Source organism: Scophthalmus maximus, chromosome 6 (genome assembly GCF_022379125.1).
Source record: "Scophthalmus maximus strain ysfricsl-2021 chromosome 6, ASM2237912v1, whole genome shotgun sequence".
NCBI lineage: Eukaryota > Metazoa > Chordata > Actinopteri > Pleuronectiformes > Scophthalmidae > Scophthalmus > Scophthalmus maximus.
The window spans coordinates 5,479,259-5,504,910 of NC_061520.1; the positions used below are offsets into that span (position 1 = coordinate 5,479,259).

Here is a 25,652-nt window from a genome sequence, read left to right on the forward strand (position 1 = left end):
GAACAGACTGAGCCTTCAGTGTCCTTTTGTTTAAATCAGATTAAAATTGGCAGATTTATCTATAAATTTAACTTTGACCATGGATCATTGATTATGGATCTAACCTGCGGTATAACTACTGAGGAATGAAACAAGGCCTCAGTCTGAGTCGCTGGTTAAACAGTCGGGGGTTTCACAACAACTTAGTTAGTTGAAGTTAACACCTGTGTAGAAAAGTGCTGCCTAAATACAGATTCAAATGGTTATTATAAATTATAATGGCTCATACTTACACGTGGAGCTGAGCTCATCTTTGAGAGCAGGCACTCAGGTATACATGCCGTCAGGTTGTCTCCAGTTTCTTTTGTTGTTTACTCCGTCATGAGACGAACAACAACATACTCTATATATACGGATAAATGATTGCGTTGTAGTTTATCTGACAGACATCACTGCCGTGTTGTTGCCCCTCCCCCTAATGATGTCACAGCTCTGTCAGTATAAATCAGCAGCAGACGGCAGCTCTCTGCCAAACAGACGTCATGTGGAGTAGAGGATTCCTGCAGCAGACGCTTAGAAGCATGTCGACCAGCCGACAGGTCAGTGTGTGTGTGTGTGTGTGTGTGTGTGTGTGTGTGTGTGTGTGTGTGTGTGTGTGTGTGTGTGTGTGTGTGTGTGTGTGTGTGTGTGTGTGTGTGTGTGTGTGTGTGTGTGTGTGTGTGTGTGTGTGAGATAGTGTGATGGTTTTTTATATGTACATGAACCTGATCAGTCACTCTCTTTATGGGGACTGCTTCATTGAAGGGGCAGAGTTGTGTACCCATGAAGTTTAGGATTGTCAGATGGTGACTTAATCAAAGAAAGAGTCGTGATGTAGACAGATGAAATGTCACTGTCACCTTTAAACATATTTAATGTAAAGAACAACGTCTAGACATCAGGGACTGTGTCCCTGTGTGTGGACGGGCTCACTCCCCTAACATATTTTATTTTGATTTAAGAAATAGTTCTCATTTTTTACACAAAAATAAACGATATTGAACAAGTTGATCAATGAAAACAAACAGGAGCCAGAGATTTGACCTTTTGAGAGCTGAGACCTGTCTGTCTCTGTTCACCTGTCTGTCTTACTTGTCTGTCTCATCTGTCTGTCTCTGCCTCACCTGACTGTCTCTGTCTCACTGCCTGTCTGTCTCACCCATCTGTCTGTGTCTGTCTCACCTGTCTGTCACGGTCTCACCCTCTGCCTCTGTCGCCACCAGGCGGGTGTCCTCTTCGATGTGGACGGCGTACTGCTACGTGGTGGCGCAGTGATCCCGGCCGCTCGACGAGCTTTTCGGAAGCTTCTGGACCAAAACAACAACTTCCTATTTCCTGTCGTCTTTGTCACCAATGCAGGAAGCTGTCAGAGACATCACAAGGCCCAACAGCTGTCTCATCTGCTGGAAGTCCAGGTAGGACTGACAGGTGGAGAACAGACAGGGTTTTGTTTATTTAACTGTAGTTTATTAATGGAATCAATTATTTACTGTTGATTATTTCTATTCATTATTGTTGGACTGAATCTGTTAAATCAAATCAAGTTTTTATTTCCATTAGTTTCAAATTTTTTCATTCAATTGTTTGTAAAAAAAAAAGTAGGAATATTTACAAAATGAAAGTTGTTATTATATCAGATTAAATTTTTTTGTTAATGTTGTTCTATGTTTCATTCAGAAATTTGTTTCACTGTGTTGTGATTGGACCAACGCACTCATGTATCCTCTCTCTCTTTGTAGATCGCCCCAGAACAGGTGGTTCTTTCCCACAGTCCTTTGCAGATGTTGAAGGGTTTTCATGATAAATGTGTCCTGGTGTCGGGACAAGGACCAGTGACGGACATCGCCAACACGTATCCTTCGCGGTCAACCTTTGACCTCTGACTGACCTTTGACCTGTGACGTTCCCAACAACCACAGGTCATGAATGATGTCAGTGTCACTATATGCTCTCGGTTGTAAACATCTTTAAAACTGTTGTGAGGATGAGTCAGGAGAAGTTGACCAGTTGATCTAAACCTTCAGTCAAACACTGAAGCCTGTTCGTATTCTGACGACTGAATGTGATATTCATTGTTTCACATTTTGTGTTAAAATGTTAGAATTTATCATCTCAGTTTGTCCCTGACTTTCAGACAAAATCCTGTGACAGTAAGAAAAAGAATAAAACACTGACACGTTTTCAGTTTTTTTGATTAGTCGGTTTGAGTTTTGAAGTCTTGACCATGTCGTCATCAGTTTGGGTTTCCAGAATGTGGTGACCATCGAGCAGCTCAGAGATCATCACCATCTGCTCGACATGGTGGACCACAACAGGAGACCCAAACTACCTGTGAGTACCGATCTTGTGTCAGGTCTGACACTCTCTGCAGGCTGAAGGAGGATTCATCTACCCTGAAACAGGAACAACTGCAGACATCCTCTTTTAGAACTCAACATGCATGTTATTAAAACCACAAATCAGCTGTTTCAACTACACTATAAATCATGTTAATTCTGTCAGCCGTTTTATGTTTTTGATAGTCCAAAAAAAGTATTTCACCTCCTCACCTGTCGTCAGTGATTCTGTCTGTAGATTTTCAATTCAATTTTATTTGTATATGTTATTTGTATATATTATGAAAAGAAAGGTTGGTAACAAATTTAGTCACAGTTTAATCATCTGTGATTCAACAGTGATTGTTCTGTTTCAGTCGACTCATCTGCAGACTCTTCCCAAAATAGAAGGTAACTCGACTCAACTACACAACAGTACTACACAAAAGTGCTTCATGGTTTTGTTTTAGTATTTTGTCACTGCTTCTAATTCACATTTTAAATCTTGATTTGGATGTGTCAGCGATGACGTACCTCGTTAATATAGCGAACCTTTTCACAGATCAGAAACAATATTTATTCAGATTTCTTTATGTTTAATTCACCTTTATTTTCATTGTGTCATCAGTTAAATAGGGCACCTTGTCAGCGTGTTCTCATCAAAAATAAATACAGTTTAAATGATTGGTAGGGAAATATGTTTTGTTTTAACTAATTAAGTTTGTTAAAAAACACAAAATGTATCATGATACATTAAAGGAAAACAAAAGACAGAAATATTAATATATAAATAATAAAATATAAACAAGCTTAATTCTAATGAAATAAGATTAAAATGAATGATAAATTGTCACAGTGAGAAAGAGGAGCTTGATCTAAAACAATTTTTACTTGTTCTTATTTTGTTGACTTTTCCTCACTGACTCCCTGTGTTGCCATAGCAATCATACTGTTCGGGGAGCCGGTCAGGTGGGAGACCAACCTGCAGCTGTTGATTGACGTGCTCTTGACTAATGGGAGTCCTGGCTATGAGTATGATGCCCACCTGTCCACTCAACTGCCAGTTCTCGCCTGTAATATGGACCTGATGTGGATGGCAGAGGCCCCGTCTCCACGGTAACCAACAAATCAAAACAATACATCAATAAGTGATCGGTTTAGTTAACATGTCATGTTATGAGTATTAGACGTAGTCAGGATGGTGGCGCTAAGAGTTTTGACCCCGCTGTTTTTTTTTCCCGTAGGTTTGGTCACGGGATGTTCCTACTGTGTCTAGAGTCCGTCTACAGGAAGCTGACGGGTCGGGAGCTGCAGTACCAAGCACTGCTAGGAAAACCCAGTCTGCTCACATATCAGTACGCCGAGCATCTGCTGAGGCTGCAGAACAACAACCACCGGATAACCACCATCTACGCCATCGGGTAACCAAACTGTGTGTAACTCCATGTACACTGTCAAACAACCAAACTGTGTGTAACACCATGTTCACTGTCAAATAACCAAACTGTGTGTAACACCGTCTACACTGTCAAACAACCAAACTGTGTAACACCATGTTCACTGTTAAAAAACCAAACTGTGTGTAACACCGTCTACACTGTCAAACAACCAATCTGCGTGTAACAACGTCTACACTGTTCAATAACCAAACTGTGTGTAACACCGTCTACACTGTCAAACAACCAATCTGTGTGTAACAACGTCTACACTGTTCAATAACCAAACTGTGTGTAACACCGTCTACACTGTCAAACAACCAATCTGTGTAACAACGTCTACATTGTTAAATAACCAAACTGTGTGTAACACCGTCTACACTGTTTAATAACCAATCTGTGTGTAAAACCGCCTACACAAATAAACAAATTGAGTGTAATTGTCTTCATTGTCATACAACCAAACTGTGAGTAGACCGCCTACATAAATAACCAAACTGTGTAACACTGTCTCCACTGTCAAACAACCAATCTGTGTGTAACAACGTCTACACTGTTTAATAACCAAACTGTGTGTAACACCGTCTACACTGTCAAACAACCAATCTGTGTGTAACAACGTCTACACCGTCAAACAACCAAACTGGGAGTAAGACCGCCTACATAAATAACCAAAATGTGTAACACTGTCTACACTGTGACACAACCAAACTGTGTGTAACACCTTGTAGACTGTCAAACAACCAAACTGTGTGTAACTCTGTTGAATAACCAAACTGTGAAACACCGTCTACACAAATAAACAATCTGTGTGTAACACCGTCTGTTGAATAACCAATCTGTGTGTAAAACCGCCTACTCAATTAATCAAATTGTGTGTAACTGTCTTCATTGTCGAATAACCAAACTGTGTGTAACAACGTCTACACAAATAAATAAACTTTGTATAACATCGTCTGCACTATGAAATAACCAAGCTCTGTGTAACACCGTCAAATAAACAAAAATGTGTGTAACACCACGTCTATGCCATCCGGTAATCAAACCATCTTCCTCTTGTTGCCTAGTGACAACCTGATGACAGACATCTACGGTGCTAACCTGTATAACCGTTACCTGGCTCAGCAGCACGCTGCCATGGCAACCAGCACCAAGTTTGTTGCCCAGGGAACAGTGAGTCAGGTGACGATGGCAGTGCCAGAGGAGGAGCTGGTGTCCACTGCTGCTCAGTGTCACTCCCTACTGGTAAGAACAGACACTTTTTTATATTTTAAAGGACCAGTGCGAAGGATTTGTAAGCATCACTCCTCCCTTCATGAATGTGAGCAAAAATCGGTGGCCTTCAGTTGACATAAAAACATGAGAGGCCCTCTGTAGAGCAAGGGTTTGTCCGCTCTGGGCTCCTGTAGAAACATGGCGGACTCTCCTCCAGTGTCAGCTAACTAAACACTGGTGAAAACATCATGATGAAGACTAGACTTCATTCGGTATCTGATCGATCCTCCTGGTTCTTTCAAACTGGAACTTTGACAAGATGCAAAATGTGAAGATTTTTGGGGTTATTTGTGTCTGTCAGTAACAATAAAGTTGCCCTCACTAAAGTCAGACTCTGTGATTCAGGTTTGATACTGAAGGACATAATTATTCACTCAGATGTCTCCAAACAAACGTCCTAAAACAATTCAGATTTAATCATCTGATGTCCAACATTTCCCACAGACGTCTGAGGTCCTCGTCTGCGGACGTTCATGTCGAGTAAATGAGGAGCTGCCTTCTTATGTTGTATATCCTACCTATCCTTAGGTGTGCACAGGTGTCTACAACCCTCGCTTCCCGTTGCCTACCACCATCACAGAGACAGTGTTCGACGGTCACAGAGACCTTGTCCTGGAGCCGGACCTGGTGCAGCCCAGTCACGTGGTGGCGGACGTAGAGGCTGCAGTTGACCTGCTGCTGCAGGAGGAGGGCTATGTTATACCTGAGCACTGACACGTCAGCAGTACAGTACTGTTGACAGTCCCATCAGGTTGAGTCTGTTCATCAGGATACTTCAAGAGCTGACTGTTTGTTTAAAGTGACTTTATTAAGTGCTGATATTTTTCAGATGAGACAGTTTAACTTTACAACAGGTCTGGTACCCCTCAGACCTGGTCCCAGCTGGATCTGGTCCGTAAAACACCTGAACATGTAGCCGAGTCTAAATGTTGAAGTGGACGTGCTGCAGATGGTTTCAACAAGTTTAACACTTTAACTACTGTAACCACTGATGACTGATGCTGTGAGAATGTGACTTACGTCACGTCTCACGTGTGTAATGTCATTTCATCAGTGGACTGTAAACATGTCACTACTTTTTATTTGACTAACATGATAATAAGCACGTCTACTTTAAAAGAGTTTCACATGAATTTATGATCAAACTGATCAACCAAAGTTTTTTTAAGATAAGTTTTTGAGGGGATATTTTCGCATTTTAATGACAGAAACCTGAACTTGAATTAAATCATGACCATATTTTTATCTGTTACCTTGGTATCACTGTTGTACTTCATCATACAGCATCGTCCAGTTAATTGAAAAGAAAACACATGGTGAAAAAATAAACCACAGAAAGAAGAGATGAGTTTATTCTGTCGGAAATATGAAATAAAATGAACATGAAAAATTAAACCGTTTACAGGTTAGTGTTGGGTTTCATACACATGATGGTGGTTATCAGCTCCACAGGGTTTTCCTAGACCGTTCCTGTAAAAAGGGGGCGCTATTCGCAGCATGTGACCAATTGAAAACATGGACAAATCCACTGGCACTGGAAAGACACAGTGGTCTCTCTGAACCCTGGTAACCATGGTGATGTACCATGTAAAAAGTGAACATCGTCACAAACAACTTAAACCTCGTTCATGATCGTTTGTTTAAAGTTTTCCTTGAGCTTCGTTGGAAATATCAGTTCACACTACGATCTCCTCAAATGTAAAATATTCTGGAGCTTTCAGTCAAACTGCATGACCTCCGTCCACAGATGTTGAGATCAGCTGTCACGAATATTAAAGATTTCAATTTCCATTTTCTACTTATTGTCCCTGAAGATTGACCCAGATATTTTTCCCATATAATTATTATTGAGCGTGAATATTTTGTCTTGAAAAATGTTTATATTTGAGACGTAAGGAAAGTATAAGTACTGTGTTGGTGTTTGTGTGTGTGGGGGGCAGTACATTACTCTTTTATCCAAGGTTCATAGACCTTTTCCAAAGTCAAATTCAAGCACTTTTCATGAATTTCAAGGTACATTTTAATGCTTTTCCAGCACCTACAGATGTGGTCAATGACATATTTCTACAAATAAATTAAAGGACACATGGTTTAAAATGTGTCATGTGTTTGTTGTGAAAAAAAAATCAGATACAATTTCAGCAAAATTCATGCACTTTTCAAACCTTGAAAACACAACTTTAAAATTCAAGCATTTTTAAGGATTTCAAGCACCCCTAAGAACCTTGTTCTATCGTCCTTGTAATTGAGCATTTTACTTTTTGAGTTCGGATTTTATCATTCTGTAATTCTTCACAACGACATCACTTGTTCCTGAACCAGCAGAGTATCTGAGGTCGTTTGAAGACCTGCTCAACATGGCGGCGAGAACGCGACACATCTGAACAGGAAGCAGGGAATCCGCCGCGCATGCGCAGTACCTCAACCCGGGTCCCTGTAAAGATGTCTGAGCAGGCGGGGAGGGAGCGGAGCGGAGGACCCGAAACTAACGCGCAGAACCCGCAACTCTCCGCAACTTAACCGGTCAAGGTAAGGGCAAACGGCCCCGCGGAGCCACTCCGACTGCACCCGGGCGCGGCGGAAGGTCCGGGCCTTCACATGAACCGGGTTACCGGTCCGCTGAGCGGCTCGGTTCGTGGAGCAGAGCAGAAAATGTTGTGCAGGACGCGCACTGCTGTGGCAGGGGCGTGTCCGCCATCTTGTGAGAGAAGTGGCGCCCAAACAACAGCTGTCGCTCCGTCCTGGCAGCGCGAAATGGCCGTTAACGGCGGAGTAGACTTCGGGCGGGCGCCCTCTCTGTGCGTTTAGAACCACTTTAGCGCAGTTTGGTCCCGCAGTGGACCGGGACCGACCGCCGCCGTGTCGTGTGAACAGCCGGGGCTCCCGAGGAGCAGCCGCAGCCTTTTGTTGTTCCCCCCTCCTTCCCCTGTTCCCCCGCCGTGTTTTTTTTTTTTTTTCTCGGAAAGCCTTCCAGGCGCATGCGTGTAACCATGGCGCTCGTTTCTGCGTTGAACGGACAACATCAGGAAAGATGAAATTGATCTAACGTGGCGCTTCGATCTGACACAGAAACACTGTGGCGCAGTTAGCCGATGATGGTCGATCTTCGGGGTCCGATTTTAAAACAGTGATTTCTCCGCCTCTGCCCGCCAAATTCTGCCCGCCATGACTCACTGCTGATCGGCCTGGACTTTCATTTTCCCTCCGTCACGAAGATCTGGAATGTGTCAGAGACTCTGTTTTTAACCCTAAAGTCACGTTAACCCGAGAAGACACGGAACCGTCCGGTGCAGCGTCACCGTTTGACACATGTAATGTCGCTAGTCAATAAATCTGCCAGTTTAACTGATGTAAGTGTAACTGATCAGAAAATCGTCCGCTGACAAAAGTCAGAAACATTAAAAAAATGTTTTTTATTACTGTTCTTTCTATCTGTCAAATGACTGTTATTGACACTTTAAACAACTTGTCCCATTAAATCAGTAGTTTATCTGTTTTTCTGGTGCTGCTGTCATTATTAATTTTAAAAAATGACTTTATGAATCTGATGCTTCATTCGTGTCCGTGGACTGAACACGAGTCAATCATCTGAAGACGTCGATAAAGACGGAGACATTTAATGGACCAAACGTTAACTCAAACAATAAATCAGCAGATGGATCAATCGCAGAACTAACAGCTGGTTTAATTAATTATTTTAATTTATATAATCCCAGGTTCTCCAACCTGGCCCATGTCTCTATTCACACTGTCAGTGTGGCTGTTTGGCAGAAGGTGTATTTGGAGAGTTGTTTTTCTTTCTATTTAAAAGATGTCAAAGCTGACTTCTAGCCTGTATCAGTATTACTGAGTTATGATACAATGTCCCGCTAGATACAGTTGGGTGCATCTGACTTGTTGGATATGTCCTTCTTGTAAGCCCATGTGCTTGTTGATTAGTGAATAACTGTCATATCTGTTGCACGGTTTGAATGTTCATTTTGATTCTTGATAATCTATCACACAATCCCCGTTGATGCAAGGATCAAAGGCACACACTCCTCTGATCTGGCACACACACACACACACACACACACACACTCCTCAGGACTCAACCACTGTAAAAATTCACCTGAACACTTACAAGTACAATATTCATTTAATTTCAAACCAGTGAAATTATCTTATTTTATCTTATCTCTTCCTGTCCAGGCAGGTCGATGTCATTTTGACGAGCAGCCGAGATGTCCAATGACAGCCAGGGATCGGTGAAGGGGGAGGCAGCTGTGATTCTGGCTCCCTCCGCCCCTGCCACCGACTCCTCTCAGGGACCGCCCCTGTCTCCGTCCACTACGTCTAAACCACCTGAGCTCCCAGGTACACCTAACCTGTCTGTCTGTCAGACAGATGAACTGGTCCTGTCTGGATGGTTTAAGTTTTGTTCTGTCTCTGACCTGTCTCTCTCTCTCTGACCTGTCTGTCTGTCAGATGAACTGGTCCAGGCTGGATGGTCTAAGTGCTGGTCACGGAGGGAGAACCGTCCGTACTATTTCAACAGATTTACCAATCAGAGCTTGTGGGAGGTCCCTGTGTTGGGTCAACATGACGTAATCGTGAGTCACTCTCTCTCTCTAAAGTTTGTCTTCTGGCAGCAGGTTTAACATCGCTTCCTGTCTACACACAGTCATAACTGTATTCTTTAGATTATATTTTATATAATGGTCTCCGTGACCTGTCTGTCAACAGTCCGATCCTTTAGGTCTTAATGCGGCGCCGGCAGAGGGTGGAGAAAGTAACCTTGGTAACGGTCAGAGGAAGAGGAGATGCTCTGAGGAACAGGGGGCAGGGCCGAACAGCCTCAAACGAGCCAAGGTAAAAACAGCCCACCCACACACCTGATCATGTCAATTGCTGTAGCTCCACGCAGGGTGACATGAAAACACGTGCGAAAAAGTGTTTCCCTGACGCCATGTTGTGAAAACCTGTTGGCGCAGAGATCCTCCTGAGGTCAAATTTATCGTCGCCAGGTGATGTTACTTCACTGTGAAGTTGGCATTAGCTGTCTCGGTCAGTTCTCCAGTTACTGCAGTGGCCAAACTCACACGAGTGATGTCAGACTTCACGTTTGGTCTCACCATATGACCAGCCGACTCAATGACTCATGAGGAACTGGCTCATCTAACTTCCTGTGTCTGTTGTTTCCAGGTAGAGCCCACCACGCCCATCTCTCCCAGCACCCCCGGGCTCAAACCCTGGAGCTCTGGCCCTGAGGACAAACAGGCCCAATTAGCTACATCCACGACCCCAAGTCCTGCCGCTGCCCCTGCCCCTGCCGCCGCCCCAGCCGCCCCCACCCCCACCCCCACCCCTGCCCCCTACAGACCAGCTGTGTGAGTAATAATAATAATAATACATTTCATTTATAGTACTGAGGCCATGCTCCTTCCTGTTTCGCATTTCTTGGTGTCATGTTGTTTGAATAGGTTTTACAACTGCTAACCTTGCTGGTTGTTGTCGTCAGTATCTACTGGGACCTGGACATTCAGACCAACGCTGTGATTAGAGAACACCCCCCAACCCCCCATCACCTGCCCCCCCACCCTGAGATTGAGATGCAGAGAGCACAGCTGGTCACTAAGCTGAGGCAACACTACCATGAGCTTTGTCACCAGAGAGAAGGTAAAGCGTCAGCCAAAAGCCGGGGGGGGGGGTTATAGGAATGCCTGTCTCACTGCCTGTCTCACTGCCTGACTTCAGGTATTGATCCGCCCCGCGAGTCATTCAACCGTTGGTTACTGGAGAGGAAAGTGATTGACAAAGGTCATGACCCTTTACTGCCGAGCGACTGTGACCCTGTCATCTCCCCGTCCATGTTCAGAGAGGTCATGAACGACATCCCCATCAGGTACCTGTCTATCTGACCGTCTGCCTGCGTCTTTGTGTCACCTCCTCCCTGTCTCACCTCTGCCTGTCTGTCTCACTGGAGGTTGTCTCGTATCAAGTACAAAGAGGAGGCCCGGAGGCTGCTTTTTAAATACGCTGAAGCAGCTAAGAAGATGATTGACTCCAGGTAGGTCACAGCAGACCAATTACAGTTCGTTATTCTGCTTTGGTCATCAACTGATGTTTAGGGACCCCTGACCTGTGCAGGAATGCGAGTCCGGAAAGCAGGAAGGTGGTGAAGTGGAACGCTGAAGACACCATGAGCTGGCTGCGCCGAGATCACTCCGCCAGCAAGGAGGACTACATGGTAACAGCTGACCTTTGACCTCTTCTCACTGTGCACACAATTATCAACATGTTGGGTCACCAGTATTTCATAAGAGTAGGCCCAAGGTCAATGAAAAGTGAAAAGAAGAGCAGAGCTGTCAGCTGATCACATTGTGTGTGTGTGTGTGTGTGTGTGTGTGTGTGTGTGTGTGTGTGTGTGTGTGTGTGTGTGTGTGTGTGTGTGTGTGTGTGTGTGTGTGTGTGTGTGTGTGTGTGTGTGTGTGTGTGTGTGTGTGTGTGTGTGTGTGTGTGTGTGTGTGTGTGTGTGTGTGTGAGAAGGACCGACTGGAACACCTGAGGCAACAGTGTGGTCCTCACGTCACCGCTGTCGCCAAAGACTCTGTGGAGGGAATCTGCTCCAAGATCTATCAGCTGTCTGCAGAGTACAGCCGCCGCCTGAGACAGACACACCTGAGTATGCTGCAGGACCCGCCCACAGGTACACAAACTTGCACAAACACACACACACATTTTGGCTCTGTGCAGTGTTGTTGACATGTGTGTTTTGTGTGTTCAGAGGCATGTGCGTCCCCCCAGCAGTCCCGACTGGTCTACTGTTACCCGATGCGTCTGGCGATTCCCTCGCCACCCCTCCCCCGGGTGGAGCTGCACTTTGAGAACGACGTGGCCTGTCTGCGTTTCCGAGGAGAGATGGTCAAAGTGAACAGGGGTCACTTCAGCAAACTGGTCAGTTACCATGACGACATTACTCTGTAACAGGTGTCCCACACTGCTGAGTTGTCATCCAATCACTTCCTGCAGATGTTTCATATAAAAATCCTTGCAGCAGCCTTTGAGCTTTTCAGAGTTTTACGCTGACTCTCTGTCTCTCTGTCTGTCTGTGTGTCCAGGAGTTGTTGTACAGGTACAGCTGTATCGACGACCCTCGCTTTGAGAAGTTTCTGTCCAGAGTCTGGTGCCTCCTGAAGAGATACCAGGTCAGCTAACTCTCTGTTAACCAATCGGCCTTGAGCTGCTTTCGGGCAGGTGTTAGGACTCGGTTCTTTGGTGGATTGACAAAGTGCATCTGTGTCTCCAGGTGATGTTTGGCAGTGGTGCCAACGAGGGGACGGGCCTGCAGGGGGCATTGCCAGTGACGGTGTTTGAAGCCTTGCACCGGCAGTTTGGCGTTTCGTTTGAGTGCTTCGCCTCGCCACTCAACTGCTACTTCAAACAGTTCTGCTCTGCTTTCCCCGACAGCGATGGCTTCTTCGGATCCAGAGGGTGAGACAGGCGTTAATAAGCTGTTGGACTGGGATGACCTGTTAGTTGTGTCTAATGAGTTCACATGATGGTGTTTGTCAGCACAGTATGAGTAACTGAGTGTGTGTTTTCAGGCACTTCCTGGCCTTCTCTCCAGTCAGCGGCTCGTTTGAAGCCAACCCTCCGTTCTGCGAAGAGCTGATGGAGGCCATGGTAAAACACTTTGAGGTAAGTGCATCTGCTGGTCCGAGCTGAGCTGGACTCACTGATCTTGAACGTCCAGGTGACACGATGTGGACTCTCTCTCTCTCTCTCTCTGCCAGGAGCTGTTGGTCCAGTCCTCAGAGCCTCTGTCCTTCATCGTCATCGTTCCTGAGTGGCGTGACCCCGTGACCCCAGCCCTGACCCGCATGGAAGCAAGTAAATTCCTCCGTCACCAGTTGAGCGTCCCGGCCTACGAACACGAATATCGGTCGGGGAGTCAACACATCTGCAAGAGGTACCAATACTGCACTGTACTACACACTGTACTACACACTGTACTGCACACTGTACTGATACTGCGTTGTGGTCTGTCTGTATGTTTGCAGGGAGGAGATGTACTATCGGGCGGTGCACGGTACTGCATTACTCTTCCTTCAGAACGACGCTGGTTTTGCGAAGTGGGCTCCAACTCCAGAGCGTCTGGCTGAGCTGACAGCGGCGTACCGCCCCATCTCCTCTCGCACCTCCTCCCTGTCCTCTCCTGGTCCCGCCCACACTGTTCCTGGAGACAAAGACTCTGTCCCCAAAGCTTCTGAGAAGACGCAGGGCAGTGTGATGTCACCAGGGAGTCACGACAACAACAATAACAACAACAACAACAACAACGACAGCAGCAGCAGCAGCAGTAGCAGCAGCAGCAGCAGCAGTCCAGCGGACAAGGTGGCCCCCGTGTAGAGGGGTGGGGCTTGTAGTGTAGCCCCCTCCCCTGTTGTTGCAGTGTCAGAGCATTACTTATTTCATATTGTCCCTCACCAGCACCTGTAGCACATCCTCAGCTTCTCTCAACATACCCACAATTCAGTTGTTTCGCCGCCAGCAGGGGGCATTGTCAGCGTGCCACACTGAACCCTATTGTCGTTTAGTTGGCTTATCTCCCTGCTCACTTCTGTTCTGATTGGTCGAGGCTCTGACATCGCTGCATCTGGAGCTTTAGGTTCGTGTCCAGACGTGGCAGTGGCTGTTGTGTAGCAACAAGCCCCACAGCCAATGAGATTAGAGTAAAATAGTGGGCAATCACGTGTTCCAGCTCCAGCAATAAAAAACCTTATCATTCACCTGTGTGATGTCATCTGTGATGTCACTGCTCCTCTGGGTCGCGGGAGGACTTCTGATTGGTTGACATGGCAGCTATTGTTTCTATTGAACTCAAATCCAGTGATGTCCTGCTTAAGGCCCTTCCTCCTTACGACGGCTTGCCAATCCTTGCGCTTGCTTCAGAGGGGAAAAACCTCCTTCTGCCAGGGTGCATTTTGCGAAACTGAGTATTCAGCAGGCAGGAGTGGGTGGCAGAGCATCCACGCTGAGGTCATACTTACTGGTGGAAGGAGGCGGAGTCAGAACTGGTATTCAGACTGGTCGTTCAGGACAGATGGCTGAGTCACAGACGCCATCTTCCCGCCTCGACACTTCTTGGAAGTTTGATCGGCTCCTCTGATTGGACGATGAGCGGCTCTTTCAGGCGTCTGTGCCCCTGTAGATTCTGTACAGTTGGAACTGACCTGAGGTCGGTTCATGTTCGTTTCCTCGTCAGTTTGTTTTTTTATTTGACTTAATTTAAAGTTTTTTAAGACACAAACTGTTTCCTGTTTCACGACATTTGTTCTGAACTAAACCAAAGTGTGGAGAAGAAAATGTTTGTGTAAAAGTAGAAATGTGTTTAAGTGATGCTGACGTCGAAACGCAGGAAACTTCAGCGTATTTTTATAAACTTAAGCTCTTTTTTTTTTTGGTGCATGAACCTTTGGACTCAGAACCAAGTTTGTAATCCTGAATATTTCCAGGCCCTGTCTCCTTTAAGCAAAGCTAGCTGCTATGCTATGCTGACGTTGGACTGAAGCCACACGACTTTGACCGAAGAAAACAAACTGGAGACATTTTCTTGTAGCGGATGAATTAATCAGATCTAATTATCACACTTCTTGCGAGATAAATATCCTGTGATATTGTAAATGTGATGAAATGGTAGAAATACCGACCTTTAACCTCTACAGTTTATAAGAAAACCCTTTCTCTGGTTCACATCTGACAGTTTTTTTTCTTTATGTTAATATCATATAATTGTTTTGAGAGGTTTTCATGTCGTCACAACTCCTGTGATGAAATAACGTCTCAGTTGTTATGTAAGAAAAGTGTAACTGTAGTTTAATGTTTGTGTAATTAAAGAAATTAAAGCTCTGTTTGATCTCCGAGAGGGAATTTTCCAAAATTCAAAATATTTAAATTATAATTATTATAATTAAAACAAATAATTGTGGTGATGATGAGTTTTCCTGAAAGATGATGAATAATCTGTTCTGTGACACTCGGTCTCCAGTTTGTTTGTCTTTAATAAACATGTTTGTGGTTTTCAGCTGTTCTCCGTCTCATGTGACGTGAGGACGGTTCCCGTCTTGTGTCCTCACAGCTGCAGAATGTAAATACAGTCTTCGTCCTGTCTGCGGACAAGCTGCAGCTTCACTCAAGTAAAAAATTTACAATGATATTCAACCCAGTGAGAGTCCTTGTTTGATTTCTCCGCACACACCACAATCATCATACGTTCTTCAGTAAACACGAGACGTCAGGTGATCCACTGTAGTCTTGTTTGAACCAGATTCATGCTGAACAAAACAGCTGTTTGACAATGTGAAAATGGATTTAAACATGAAATGACCTAATGTTAAACTGTGACATTTTGAAGTCATGTCAATAATTGAAGTGTTTCATTAATTTATTATTGGTTGTTCCTTCCTGTGAGTAACTGATGGTTAAATGTTTCTCTGGAGAAAAACTAAAAAAACATCTTTTCTCAGGACCTGATTCTGTTTTAACTGGAAACTATATTGAATTGTATCAGTAGGTCACTGTAAGTATCTTCTGTTTTGAATAAAGTTAGTTTAATAAACCCTTTCGTACGTGCAGTCCATAAAATGTGCAGACAGGTTCTCCTTTCCTAACCCCTAACTTCTTCCCTTGACCTCATCCATGACGGTTTCCACCGACGCCTAGGAAAAGTAGTGATGAAAGGAAACGTGGGGAGGAAAGGAGATGCGGTAGAAAAGGAGAGGTAACTTTTCGACCGCAGCCAAACATCTTTATAAGTTCATTGGAGGTTGCGGGGTCAAACTAGTTCCATGATAATTCGGGGTGCTTTTATTTTGAAATTAGACCGGATGTATAGCAACAGCTGCCTTTTCCCATCAGCGGAAAGGTGTCACTTCCTGGAAACAAACCTCAAACAGTCCATCATTAGTTGTAGGTTTATAATTATTAATTTGATTATTGATTATCATTTTATCGACAATCATCAGTCTGTGTCTTGTGAGCGCCGAGTCTCTGGTAACAGCCGGAAACCGGTTATCACGTCAGCCGGAGACTAAATAGCGTTACCCCTTTTAGCTACTGTTAGCAAAAGGCTAGCGCAGCCCCCGTAGATTAAGCTCGGGTTGACCCGGATCGGAACTAGACGGGATCGGAACAGTTTCCACAATGGGAGCCCACCGAGGCGAGGGAGACCGGGACTGGCTGCAGCAGGACGGGCAGGAGCAGCTGGAGCAGACCCCGGTGAGACCCTGAGCGAACGGCGGTCAATGGGTTAGCTTAGCCCACCGCTAACACCCCGAACTTAGATATTATATAAAATTTTAAATTTTAAATATAATTTTACCCCATGTTTAAACATTAAACACACAGTGATCGACTCGTGTCTCATTGTAGCTTAAACGAACGACAAATGAAAGAAAACCAGTAAAAAACAACAACAAACAAACTGAAATTGACGTACAGGTCATCATCACACAGGTCAACTGGTCACTGTACTGGTCATCATGGCATTTACAGTATTTCTACAAGCAGAAGTTATCATCCACACTGTGGTTCTGTGAGGCGAAGAACATGTTCTCACTGCAGCGTCACCAGGACATGTCACCAGGACAGACCGGACCAATAGGTGTGAATGTTCCCACTGACCGAAGCTCACTCGGATATGGTGAAAGATGGAACGTCTGTTCTGATGCTTCTCTCTGTGTGTTTCTAGAAACCATGGAACATGATGATCAAACACAGACAGATTCACAGACGAGGACGACGCTCACACATGGCCGTCAGGTCGGTACAGGTTTATACTGCTTGTATACCAGTTTATGATATTGGTTTACACAGGGTTTTTTATTGATTTTTTGTTGATGACTGAGACAGTAAATATTGTTAATACAGGTTCAAACTCACGCGTATGTGTGTTTGTGTATGTATGTGTAGCTACACAGATCCTCAGGTGTCCATGGACCTCTTGAGAGCCGTGCTTCAGCCCAGCTTCAACGATGACATCATGGCTGTGTTCAAGAAGTACCAGAAGGTCAGAGGTCACTGGAGACATTGTGATAAAAATGAATTTTGTGACCAGGTGTAACAAGGTGTGAGCAGGTGTTCATGTTGTTGTTGTTTTTTTGGAGTTCTTTGATAAGGCAGCAGAGAATGTGAAGGAGAACGTGGGGGACGACATCCAGACCGACCAGCTGATCAGAGAGGCCTGCAGGAACACTCTGGAACATGTAAGGTCACTTTGTGTTGTCTGACCTCTGACTCTGACGATCATGTGACCACCTGTACTCACCTCCTGTCTGTGTCTCTGTGGTTACCATGGTTGCCTCTGATGACAGGCAAAACAGCTGTTTCCAGAGGGGGAGGCGAAGAGGGCAGGGTCAGACATCGCAATCAAGGTAGGAGCCCTCATTCTGGCCATTCAGATCCGCAGCAGCAGATGAGAACATGGTTCTGATTGGGGTCTGGTTCTTTGTGTCTTGACAGAGAGCCAGAGCTGCTGATGAAGACTGCATTCAGAGAGGAAGCCCCCTCCTTAAGAAGGTAGCGTGACCTCTGACCTCTGACTGTCAGCCTGCTGTGATACCTTCATATGCAGCTGCAACACTGAAGGTGTTGACTGCGTCAGGAGCTGCTCAACAGAACCACTCTTAGAGAACATGAGAAAATATCTCCCTTTATTTGAACCCGCGTAGAACCAGTAATGTAATGACACGTCTTATAAGTAAGTTATTAAATTATCAGGTTAACCATATTTCTACAGAACCAGTAAAGTAAGAATTTTCCATTTTTGTAATAACTGTGAGACGGACAGGTGTGACAGGTGTGTGAGACAGGTGACTGGTGTGAGACAGACATGTGTGATCGGTTCGAGACAGGCAGAGGTGTCATTAACTGGCTATTTTGTGTCCTCAGAGAAAAACTCGTCCCAGTGCTGCGCTCGTGTCATCTGATCGACCTATGACCTTCTCTCAGTGAGTACTTGACAGGTGACATCATCTGTATCCGGGTATATTACACCCTAACAACCTTCTGAATTGTTTGTGTCCTCAGAGGGAAGCCTAAGCCAGAGCCCATCAAGAGAGAAGGACCAAAGGTGAGTCAGAGACGTTTTCATCAAACAGGTGTGAAGACAGACCACAGACTGTGCATAAAGTTCTTCCAGCCTCCTCCTCCTCCTCCTCCTCATGGTAATCATCCTCATTCTAATGAACCACTTGTGTGTCTGTGTTTCAGTGGGATCCATCCAGACTGAATGAGAGCAGTACATTTGTTCTCGGCTCCAGAGCGAACAAGTGGGTCTACAACACGTTAACTACACGTTTATATAATTACTGAAAGTGTTTAAGTGTTTGTTGCTGAGAATAATGAAAAAAAAAAAAGGAGAAACGGACAAGTCTTGTTAGTGATGAGAAATGTAGAAGCTCCGATCTGAGAATCACAGAATCTTTGACAAAACTGGAGAGGGCATAGGTCACCTGACACTGTGATGTCACTGTGCAGGGCGCTGGGGATGGGCGGGACCAGAGGACGAATCTACATCAAACATTCCGACCTGTTCAAGGTAACAACACACACACGCACGCACACAGAAACATCAGCAGTTATACTGCACCAACGTCAGTAGCTAAATATTCACCTGTGTGTTTGTGTGTGTTAGTACGCTGCGGATGCAAAGGACAAGCAGTGGTTGGCAGAGCGACATCACATGAGGGCAACAGGAGGGAAGATGGTGAGTAACTGATCATATAAAATCCTCAGGTCTGAGTTTGTTTAGTTTTACTTGTTTATTGTCAACTAAAACATTTACTTTTCACAATACTCTGCATATTTATGTATGTATTGTTGTGAAAACTGAACATAGTGATTGACTAAAAACGATACAGACCCCCCCCCCAAAAAAACAACAACAACTGATTAACAGGCAGGTGATGTCCTCTACGATTAGTGAATTAACTGTGAAACCTCTGTCCAATTGCACCTGAATGAACCACAGTAACGTGTGTGTGTTTGTTCAGGCCTACCTGCTGATTGAAGAGGACATCCAGGATCTTTCCCGCAGTGACGACTACAAGTGAGTGTAGTGAAACGTCATATCTGTGTCCATGGTAACTACTTCCCTTTCTCCCAGTTATCTAGTTAACTGATTGAATGTGTGTGTTCAGGGACTGTCCGGACGTCAGGATGGACGAGATGAAGCCGTTCACAGTTCCACTGTGGATGGTGGAGAAGATGCAAAGAGCCATGGAGGCTCAGAGAGATGCTGACCTTTGACCCCTCCCCACCCCCTTACAATCATGTGACCACCATATCCTGAACTGATTGATTCCTTCCTGCCTCATCATTTGTTTTGTTTTTTTAAAGTGTAATAAAAAAATATCTGACCCAAATATATGTCATGTGTTCATCACCTAGACCGGAGCAGACCAGGTCAAACTGGTCCAGGTTAGATCTAGTGAGATTTTAGGGTTTTACATCTTTTTTAGTTATATGTTGTGGGTTTTTTTTACACTTTTTAATCGGCTTTTTTTTCTGAGACAACAGTAAACATCATAGTCCACACCTCAGAAATGGTCCTGGTCCTGGTCCTGAGGACTCACCTGAGCGACGGGTAAAGAGTCGACACACCACAGTGCAGATTGTGACATAACAGACTTTATTTATAAAAAATAATTAAACAGAAACATGAAGTAACATCATCAGGAGGGGTAAGGGGTGTCACTCGATCCCTTCCTGTTTATCTTTTATGGCGACTCTGAAGCGTTCCTCCAGCAGAGACAGTTCACTGATCAGATCCGTGATGGCGTTCGTAAACGCTTCCTGTTAACAAAAAATCACTTCCTGTCAACATACAAGCCCCTTTGTTCCTGGTGATTTCCGTAGACTGCAGTCAGTTGTGTGTTTGTGTGTGTGTGTTACCTGTGGACTGTAGTCAGGTGTGTGTTTGTGTGTGTGTGTTACCTGTGGACTGTAGTCAGGTGGTTGTGTGTGTTACCTGTGGACTGTAGTCAGGTGGATGTGTTTGTTACCTGTGGACTGTAGTCAGGTGGATGTGTTTGTTACCTGTGGACTGTAGTGGGATGTGCGTGTGTGTGTTACCTGTGGACTAGTGGGATGTGCGTGTGTGTGTTACCTGTGGACTGTAGTGGGATGTGCGTGTGTGTGTTACCTGTGGACTGGTGTGTGTGTGTGTGTGTGTGTGTGTGTGTGTGTGTGTGTGTGTGTGTGTGTGTGTGTGTGTGTGTGTGTGTGTGTGTGTGTGTGTGTGTGTGTTACCTGTGGGCAGTAGTCGGATGTGGGTGTGTGTTAACTCTGGGCAGTAGTTGGATGTGGGTGTGTGTTACCTGTGGACTGTAGTCTGATGTGTCTGATGTTACCCTATGGACTGTAGTCTGATGTGTGTGTGTGTGTGTGTGTGTGTGTGTGTGTGTGTGTGTGTGTGTGTGTGTGTGTGTGTGTGTGTGTGTGTGTGTGTGCAGTAGTCGGATGTGGGTGTGTTAACTCTGGGCAGTAGTTGGATGTGGGTGTGTGTTACCTGTGGACTGTAGTCAGGTGTGGTCTGGACTCTGATGACGATCTTGTGTTCTAGAGGATGAGGAACTTTATAACCAGCGAATAGAACCTGAGGATCCTTCAGCAGCTGACTGAGGAGGAAACACAAACATGTTCAGTTCTATTGATCCATTATCAGTGAAATGCGTGTACAGGATCTGTGAAGGTAAATGTGTACATAGATATTAATGACTGAAAGGCTCAGTGCTTTGCTCGAACAGCTGGAAATACAGGCGAGTCATTGATTACAACTCAAGAGGCATGGGTATGGCAAGCGAGGCGGGCCAATTATCATCACATTTCTAATTCGTTTTGTAAACATAATAAAACAGGAAATGGGCAGCGCGGCTGCGTATAAAATATAAGAATATAAACTATTATTGCTACAATATTGGCCCCATACATTACTGGTTAGCTCTGTGTGTAGCATTGTTGTTATCACATTAGCTCTTGTGTGTAGCATCGTTAGCATTAGCCTCTTACGCTCGGATGATGTTGCCTAGCGTGTGATCTTCCTTGTTCAGGGTGAACAAACAGGCGTTGGGAACCTTCGTGTCCTTGCTGATGCTGATCTTTTTTTCTCCTTCAAACAGTAGAAACGACTCGAAGGCGGGAGGCGCGTTCATCTTCTCTGAGTGCGAGGAGCGGTGAGTTCAGCTGAACTGCCCGGAAACACTCCTTCAAAATAAGACGACGACATCCGATGTTTTTTTCTTCTTCTTTTGTCAGTGCAGAGTCCAGGTGAGGAGTGTCCCCAGGGGCAGGAGGCCTGTTGTCCCAGTGCACAAACACATCACATATCAAGTGTCAGGAGGATGAGAGCAGGAGTGAGCTGAATAGAACAATCTCAACTTATAAATATAAGTGTAATATATACAACATCACACTATGATGTATATAATAATTTGACTTTTCTGAATGTGTCTCTGAAAACTTGACCAGTACCTTCACTTGTCAGATAAATGTAGTTCAAAACTAAACGAGCTTAAAATAAGAACTAGTAAAAACTAATTGGATAAAATTAAATACAAGAGGTAATATCAATAAATTGTTTACGACACAAAAAAAAACCCTTTTTTAGTTGTCTCCACTTTGTGACGTAAACGTGAAGTTCCGTCCCTTTCCGGAAAATTCCCTCTGTCCAATAAGAGTGCTGCTCCCACCGTTCTCGCGTTTCTCATTGGTCAGCAGGTAGCTTGTTTTTGAAAGTCGGCTGCTGATTGGCTGCGTCAGTCAGTGAGCGTCATTTTAAACCGGGGCGGCAGTGTGTGTTGAGTCAGAATCGAACAGCAGCTCCAGCTCCGACTAACGGCCGGACACACGGTGAGTCTTGCAGGTAGGTTCGTAACGGGTTCATAACACCGCGAGCATCCGTGAGCTTAGACCCGTGGAGCCGCAGCAGCGGTCGGTACTGTGTCGTCGGTCGTAAACAAGCTAACAGCGGAGTTAACGTTCAGTTAACCCACGAAGTTAACGTCGTTAGCCGGAAGCTAAACCTCACAGGCGCTAACGAACTGACTAACCCCGGGCAATGGGCTGTTTTAAACCCGTTGACAAACACCGGGACCGTGTGGCAGACGGGTTTCACCGGGGAATATCCGTCGGTGCTACATCCAGTTGCTAACGTGCAGATGCTGCTGAGCTCAACGGGAGAATCTGAGGACGGTATCGGCACAGTGAGCTGCTGCGTGTCGATGTGTATCCCAATCGCTCTCTGTCTGTGTCCTGCAGCAACCGGATCGTTTATTATCATGGCCTCCCAGAACATGGACCCCGCGGCGGCAGCTGCTTCCTCCACAGCCGCTCTGAAGGGCAGCGAGAGCGGCGGCAGCGCGGCCAGAAGCTCCGTGTCTAAACGGTGAGAGACAACCGACCGGTTCGGTCCAGTCTGTGGTCCTGATGCAAAAGAGACGTCATAATAATGTTGTCATTATTAATTAGACGAAATGGAAAAGGTTCTTAGTAGAAGTGTTATTAAAGCTGTCGCATGGTTGGTTTGTACTACGAAGCAGGTTTTTGCAGTAATCGATGTGACTTCAGGTTTAACTCTTCGTCCTACGATGCTGGGTTAAATCACCATGGTTACTATAAATGCTGAACGTGTAAACTGCTCCGGGGCATGTCAAGTTAGATATAAGAGATCAAAACCTTGTCAACAGCCCGACTACCGACCAATCAGATCACTGGAAAACCAGAAATGGCATCAATCAACAGGATCCTGACTGGGACAAAAGAGTTTAAGAGTTTAATTTGACAAATAATAAAGCACAGCAGATGTTTATGAATGAACCTTCCATGTGTCCACTCTGGTTTTAAAACAGTTTCTAATGAGCAACACGAGGAGACAATGATAAATACTAACAAAAACTAAATATTATCTCTTATTAGAACAATGATGCACACACTGATCAATATTTGTGGTCATCATCATGAATGAAAAGTTCAGTGTTATTGACATCATCACACATTAACTTCTTCTCTCCTCTGCTTCAGAAGAGGAAACAAGTCTGACATTTCTCTTTGTATAGTGTCACTTTTACATTTCGCTTAAACCAAATTCACCTGCACGTATCAGTGTTTCTTTTCGTATCATATTAAAAACTTTATTTATGGTTCTGACGATGCTGCTTTCACACAAACTCTTGTAACCGGACAGGAAACCCCAGGGTCAACTTGAGACAGTTGATATCCAGCTTTGTAGCACAGTTTATCCCGGATGGTCAATGTTGGGTTAAGTCAAACTAGATAACGAAAACATATCCTGGATATGTTGAACTCGCTTCGTAGTACAGGCCCCTATGGTCATGTAATGTCTAATGACGTTATATTTTTGTATAGTTTTATTCAGTAGATGTTTATTGTTTGTGTGTGGTTGCAGGCTGCAGCAGGAACTCATGACGCTGATGGTGAGTTTTCATGTTTCATTTAGTTGAATCTTCATCACTCCATGCGAAGCACACATTACTGACATGTGGGTGACGTCATGCAACCTGTCTCTCTCTCTGACAGATGTCGGGTGATAAGGGGATCTCGGCGTTTCCTGAATCAGATAATCTCTTCAAATGGATCGGAACCATTGATGGACCTCAGGGGACGGTATGTTCACACACAGCACTGATTAATCAGTAATGTGTGACATCACAGCTCCACTACACCAAGCTTGTGGAAGAAAAACAGGCTGGAGTTTACCTGTTGGTCTGTCAGGTGATCATGGCTCTTTTGACCCGTCTGTCTCTCAGGTGTACGAGGACCTCAGGTACCGCCTGTCCCTGGACTTTCCGGCTGGTTATCCATACCAGGCTCCCCGTGTGAAGTTTGTCACTCCGTGTTTTCATCCCAATGTTGACGACCAAGGATTCATCTGTCTCGACATCCTGAAGGACAAGTGGTCGGCGCTCTACGACGTCCGCTCCATCCTGCTTTCAATCCAGAGCCTGCTGGGAGGTAACTGCTTTCACCAGTTTAACCAGTGACTCCTCAGTTCATCACCAGTTAGTTAAAAAGTGTAACTGAAAGAGGAGGAAACATCACTTTCCTTTAAGGACCAGATGTGAAGGTTAACACTGAACCTCGTGTCTTTAACATGTATCTGTTCAAAGTGTCTCATTGAAGAAGCTGAATTGACTGATCAGCTGCTGTTTGCAGTGAATCCAGTGATGAACCGACAACAGTTACTGGATCACTGTGATACTGAAGCGATCTAAAAAACATCCAATTAAACAAAGTAAACGACCCGAAATAGAAGTAGAGGAGTTGACTGCATCTCTTTTGAGTCATTTTCATACTTTATTAGTATAATTTATAGTAAGTTTATTAGTATAGCTTATAATATAAGTAATATATAACATAACTTATTCATATAAGTTATGTTATATCATTTACATCTTTTGTCACACGGTGGTAAAACACACTGTAACATGATTGATGGAGCCGCTGCATTTTTTGAAGCCCGTCTTCGGAAATTTGTAGTTTCACCACTGCAGACGCACGTCAATAACATAATAAATTAATGAAAGTCGAATCGGATTCTCTGAGCAGCGCTGTCGGCTTTTCGTAAGTCCTATGAATCCTCCTTTACACCTTTCCTTGACCTCATGACGTTTCCCACTGAGGTCAAGGAATAGTAGATGGGAAAAGACGATAGGAAGAATAATCCAAATCCACTCTCAGTCTGAGTCTTAATCTCCTGTTCCACTTTTGACCTCTTTATGTTCTGACCCTTGAATCAAAGTAAAAGTTGAGATTTTCTTATTGGATCAGGTTTAAACATGAAATTGATCCATCAGCTGTTTGTTCCTTGAATATTTACAGTGTTTGAATACGGATTAGATGATGGCGTTAATTTCTTGGTCACTAACAGCCTGATGGTGTTTTTCTTTTCAGAGCCAAACAACGAAAGTCCACTGAACACGACTGCAGCTGAAATGTGGCAAGATCAGGAAGGTGAGACTAAAGAGCTGCTGCTGTGCTACACTGTACTACACCACATGATATATTGTACACACAGTACTGCACTGTATACGCAGCGCAGCAAGGCATGTGCGTTGAGTTCTGATAGGCAGCAGGGGCTAATGGGGCTGTAGTTTTAACTCTTATCTGTTTGTCTCTTTCAGCCTTTAAAGCTCATCTACACTCGACCTTCCAGAAGTGACGCAGCTCCTCGTTTCTTCTTCTTCTTTCGTCGTCGTCGTCTTCTTCTTCTTCCTGACCTTTCCGTGTGTCGTCTGTGTTTGTACAATATTTTTATGTTCAATAAAGTTCTTACTTCAACACGCATTGGACTCTTTGTTTGACGAGTGTAACGGACAGAAACGTCTTGGTTAATCACCTTCAGGACGTTCTGTTGTGGTTTTTTGAGGGTTTGTTTTTTTCTTCAGTCAAATGAAATGAGGTGCATTTTCCGTTTCATCCAATGGGAAGTTAAAATATTAGTGTGAAAGAGAAATGGATAGAAAAGTCCTGTGCAGCTGATGACTGTCACCGCAGCAGGACTCAGAAAAATTTAAATACAGTCAGCAGCTCAATCAGTGCTTCATATTCT

At 44.6% G+C, this 25,652-nt stretch overlaps 5 protein-coding genes across 11 annotated transcripts; 4 read left to right on the forward strand and 1 right to left on the reverse strand.

Annotated features, from left to right (window-relative positions):
* The first annotated feature begins 428 nt into the window (after nucleotides 1-428).
* zgc:77375 (uncharacterized protein LOC402927 homolog) lies at nucleotides 429-6,439 on the forward strand. Its single transcript, XM_035630836.2, has 9 exons — nucleotides 429-578; nucleotides 1,242-1,433; nucleotides 1,758-1,870; nucleotides 2,256-2,349; nucleotides 2,711-2,744; nucleotides 3,275-3,449; nucleotides 3,578-3,754; nucleotides 4,837-5,014; nucleotides 5,573-6,439. The coding sequence occupies exons 1-9, from the start codon at nucleotides 522-524 to the stop codon at nucleotides 5,756-5,758; spliced, it is 1,206 nt and encodes a 401-aa protein (XP_035486729.1). The 5' UTR covers nucleotides 429-521; the 3' UTR covers nucleotides 5,759-6,439.
* A 1,003-nt stretch (nucleotides 6,440-7,442) lies between these two features.
* Nucleotides 7,443-15,247, forward strand: pcif1 (phosphorylated CTD interacting factor 1). Of its 4 annotated transcripts, none has more exons than XM_035630832.2 (16): nucleotides 7,443-7,573; nucleotides 9,236-9,400; nucleotides 9,512-9,636; nucleotides 9,770-9,895; nucleotides 10,229-10,413; nucleotides 10,545-10,702; nucleotides 10,781-10,928; nucleotides 11,010-11,093; nucleotides 11,174-11,273; nucleotides 11,573-11,732; nucleotides 11,811-11,980; nucleotides 12,145-12,231; nucleotides 12,333-12,517; nucleotides 12,631-12,724; nucleotides 12,820-12,995; nucleotides 13,087-15,247. In XM_035630832.2, the coding sequence occupies exons 2-16, from the start codon at nucleotides 9,268-9,270 to the stop codon at nucleotides 13,433-13,435; spliced, it is 2,280 nt and encodes a 759-aa protein (XP_035486725.2). In that variant the 5' UTR covers nucleotides 7,443-7,573; nucleotides 9,236-9,267; the 3' UTR covers nucleotides 13,436-15,247. The 4 variants fall into 4 exon arrangements, with proteins under 4 accessions (XP_035486725.2, XP_035486728.2, XP_035486726.2 ...); XM_035630835.2 differs by having other exon boundaries at nucleotides 7,470-7,573; nucleotides 9,240-9,400; XM_035630833.2 differs by having other exon boundaries at nucleotides 7,478-8,394.
* A 673-nt stretch (nucleotides 15,248-15,920) lies between these two features.
* LOC118309107 (deoxynucleotidyltransferase terminal-interacting protein 1) lies at nucleotides 15,921-19,449 on the forward strand. Of its 2 annotated transcripts, none has more exons than XM_035630837.2 (13): nucleotides 15,921-16,303; nucleotides 16,776-16,846; nucleotides 16,997-17,093; nucleotides 17,191-17,289; nucleotides 17,398-17,457; nucleotides 17,546-17,602; nucleotides 17,975-18,033; nucleotides 18,113-18,155; nucleotides 18,296-18,354; nucleotides 18,563-18,623; nucleotides 18,720-18,791; nucleotides 19,078-19,133; nucleotides 19,225-19,449. In XM_035630837.2, exons 1-13 carry the CDS (start codon nucleotides 16,229-16,231, stop codon nucleotides 19,331-19,333), a joined length of 918 nt encoding a protein of 305 aa, XP_035486730.1. In that variant the 5' UTR covers nucleotides 15,921-16,228; the 3' UTR covers nucleotides 19,334-19,449. The 2 variants fall into 2 exon arrangements, with proteins under 2 accessions (XP_035486730.1, XP_035486731.1); XM_035630838.2 differs by lacking the exon at nucleotides 15,921-16,303 and adding an exon at nucleotides 16,553-16,688.
* Nucleotides 19,450-19,696: 247 nt separating this feature from the next.
* On the reverse strand, nucleotides 19,697-22,341 carry polr2j (RNA polymerase II subunit J). 2 transcript variants are annotated; one of them, XM_047332580.1, is made up of 4 exons: nucleotides 21,095-22,341; nucleotides 20,615-20,703; nucleotides 20,089-20,108; nucleotides 19,697-19,879 (listed from the first exon to the last, which is right to left on the reverse strand). In XM_047332580.1, exons 1-4 carry the CDS (start codon nucleotides 21,235-21,237, stop codon nucleotides 19,778-19,780), a joined length of 354 nt encoding a protein of 117 aa, XP_047188536.1. In that variant the 5' UTR covers nucleotides 21,238-22,341; the 3' UTR covers nucleotides 19,697-19,777. The 2 variants fall into 2 exon arrangements, with proteins under 2 accessions (XP_047188536.1, XP_035486735.1); XM_035630842.2 differs by lacking the exon at nucleotides 20,089-20,108 and having other exon boundaries at nucleotides 20,595-20,703; nucleotides 21,095-21,380; nucleotides 21,775-21,934.
* Nucleotides 21,812-25,381, forward strand: ube2c (ubiquitin-conjugating enzyme E2C). 2 transcript variants are annotated; one of them, XM_035630841.2, is made up of 7 exons: nucleotides 21,812-21,934; nucleotides 22,343-22,469; nucleotides 23,490-23,517; nucleotides 23,621-23,707; nucleotides 23,851-24,055; nucleotides 24,995-25,054; nucleotides 25,225-25,381. In XM_035630841.2, exons 2-7 carry the CDS (start codon nucleotides 22,363-22,365, stop codon nucleotides 25,260-25,262), a joined length of 525 nt encoding a protein of 174 aa, XP_035486734.1. In that variant the 5' UTR covers nucleotides 21,812-21,934; nucleotides 22,343-22,362; the 3' UTR covers nucleotides 25,263-25,381. The 2 variants fall into 2 exon arrangements, with proteins under 2 accessions (XP_035486734.1, XP_035486732.1); XM_035630839.2 differs by having other exon boundaries at nucleotides 21,818-21,947.
* The last annotated feature ends 271 nt before the right edge of the window (nucleotides 25,382-25,652 follow it).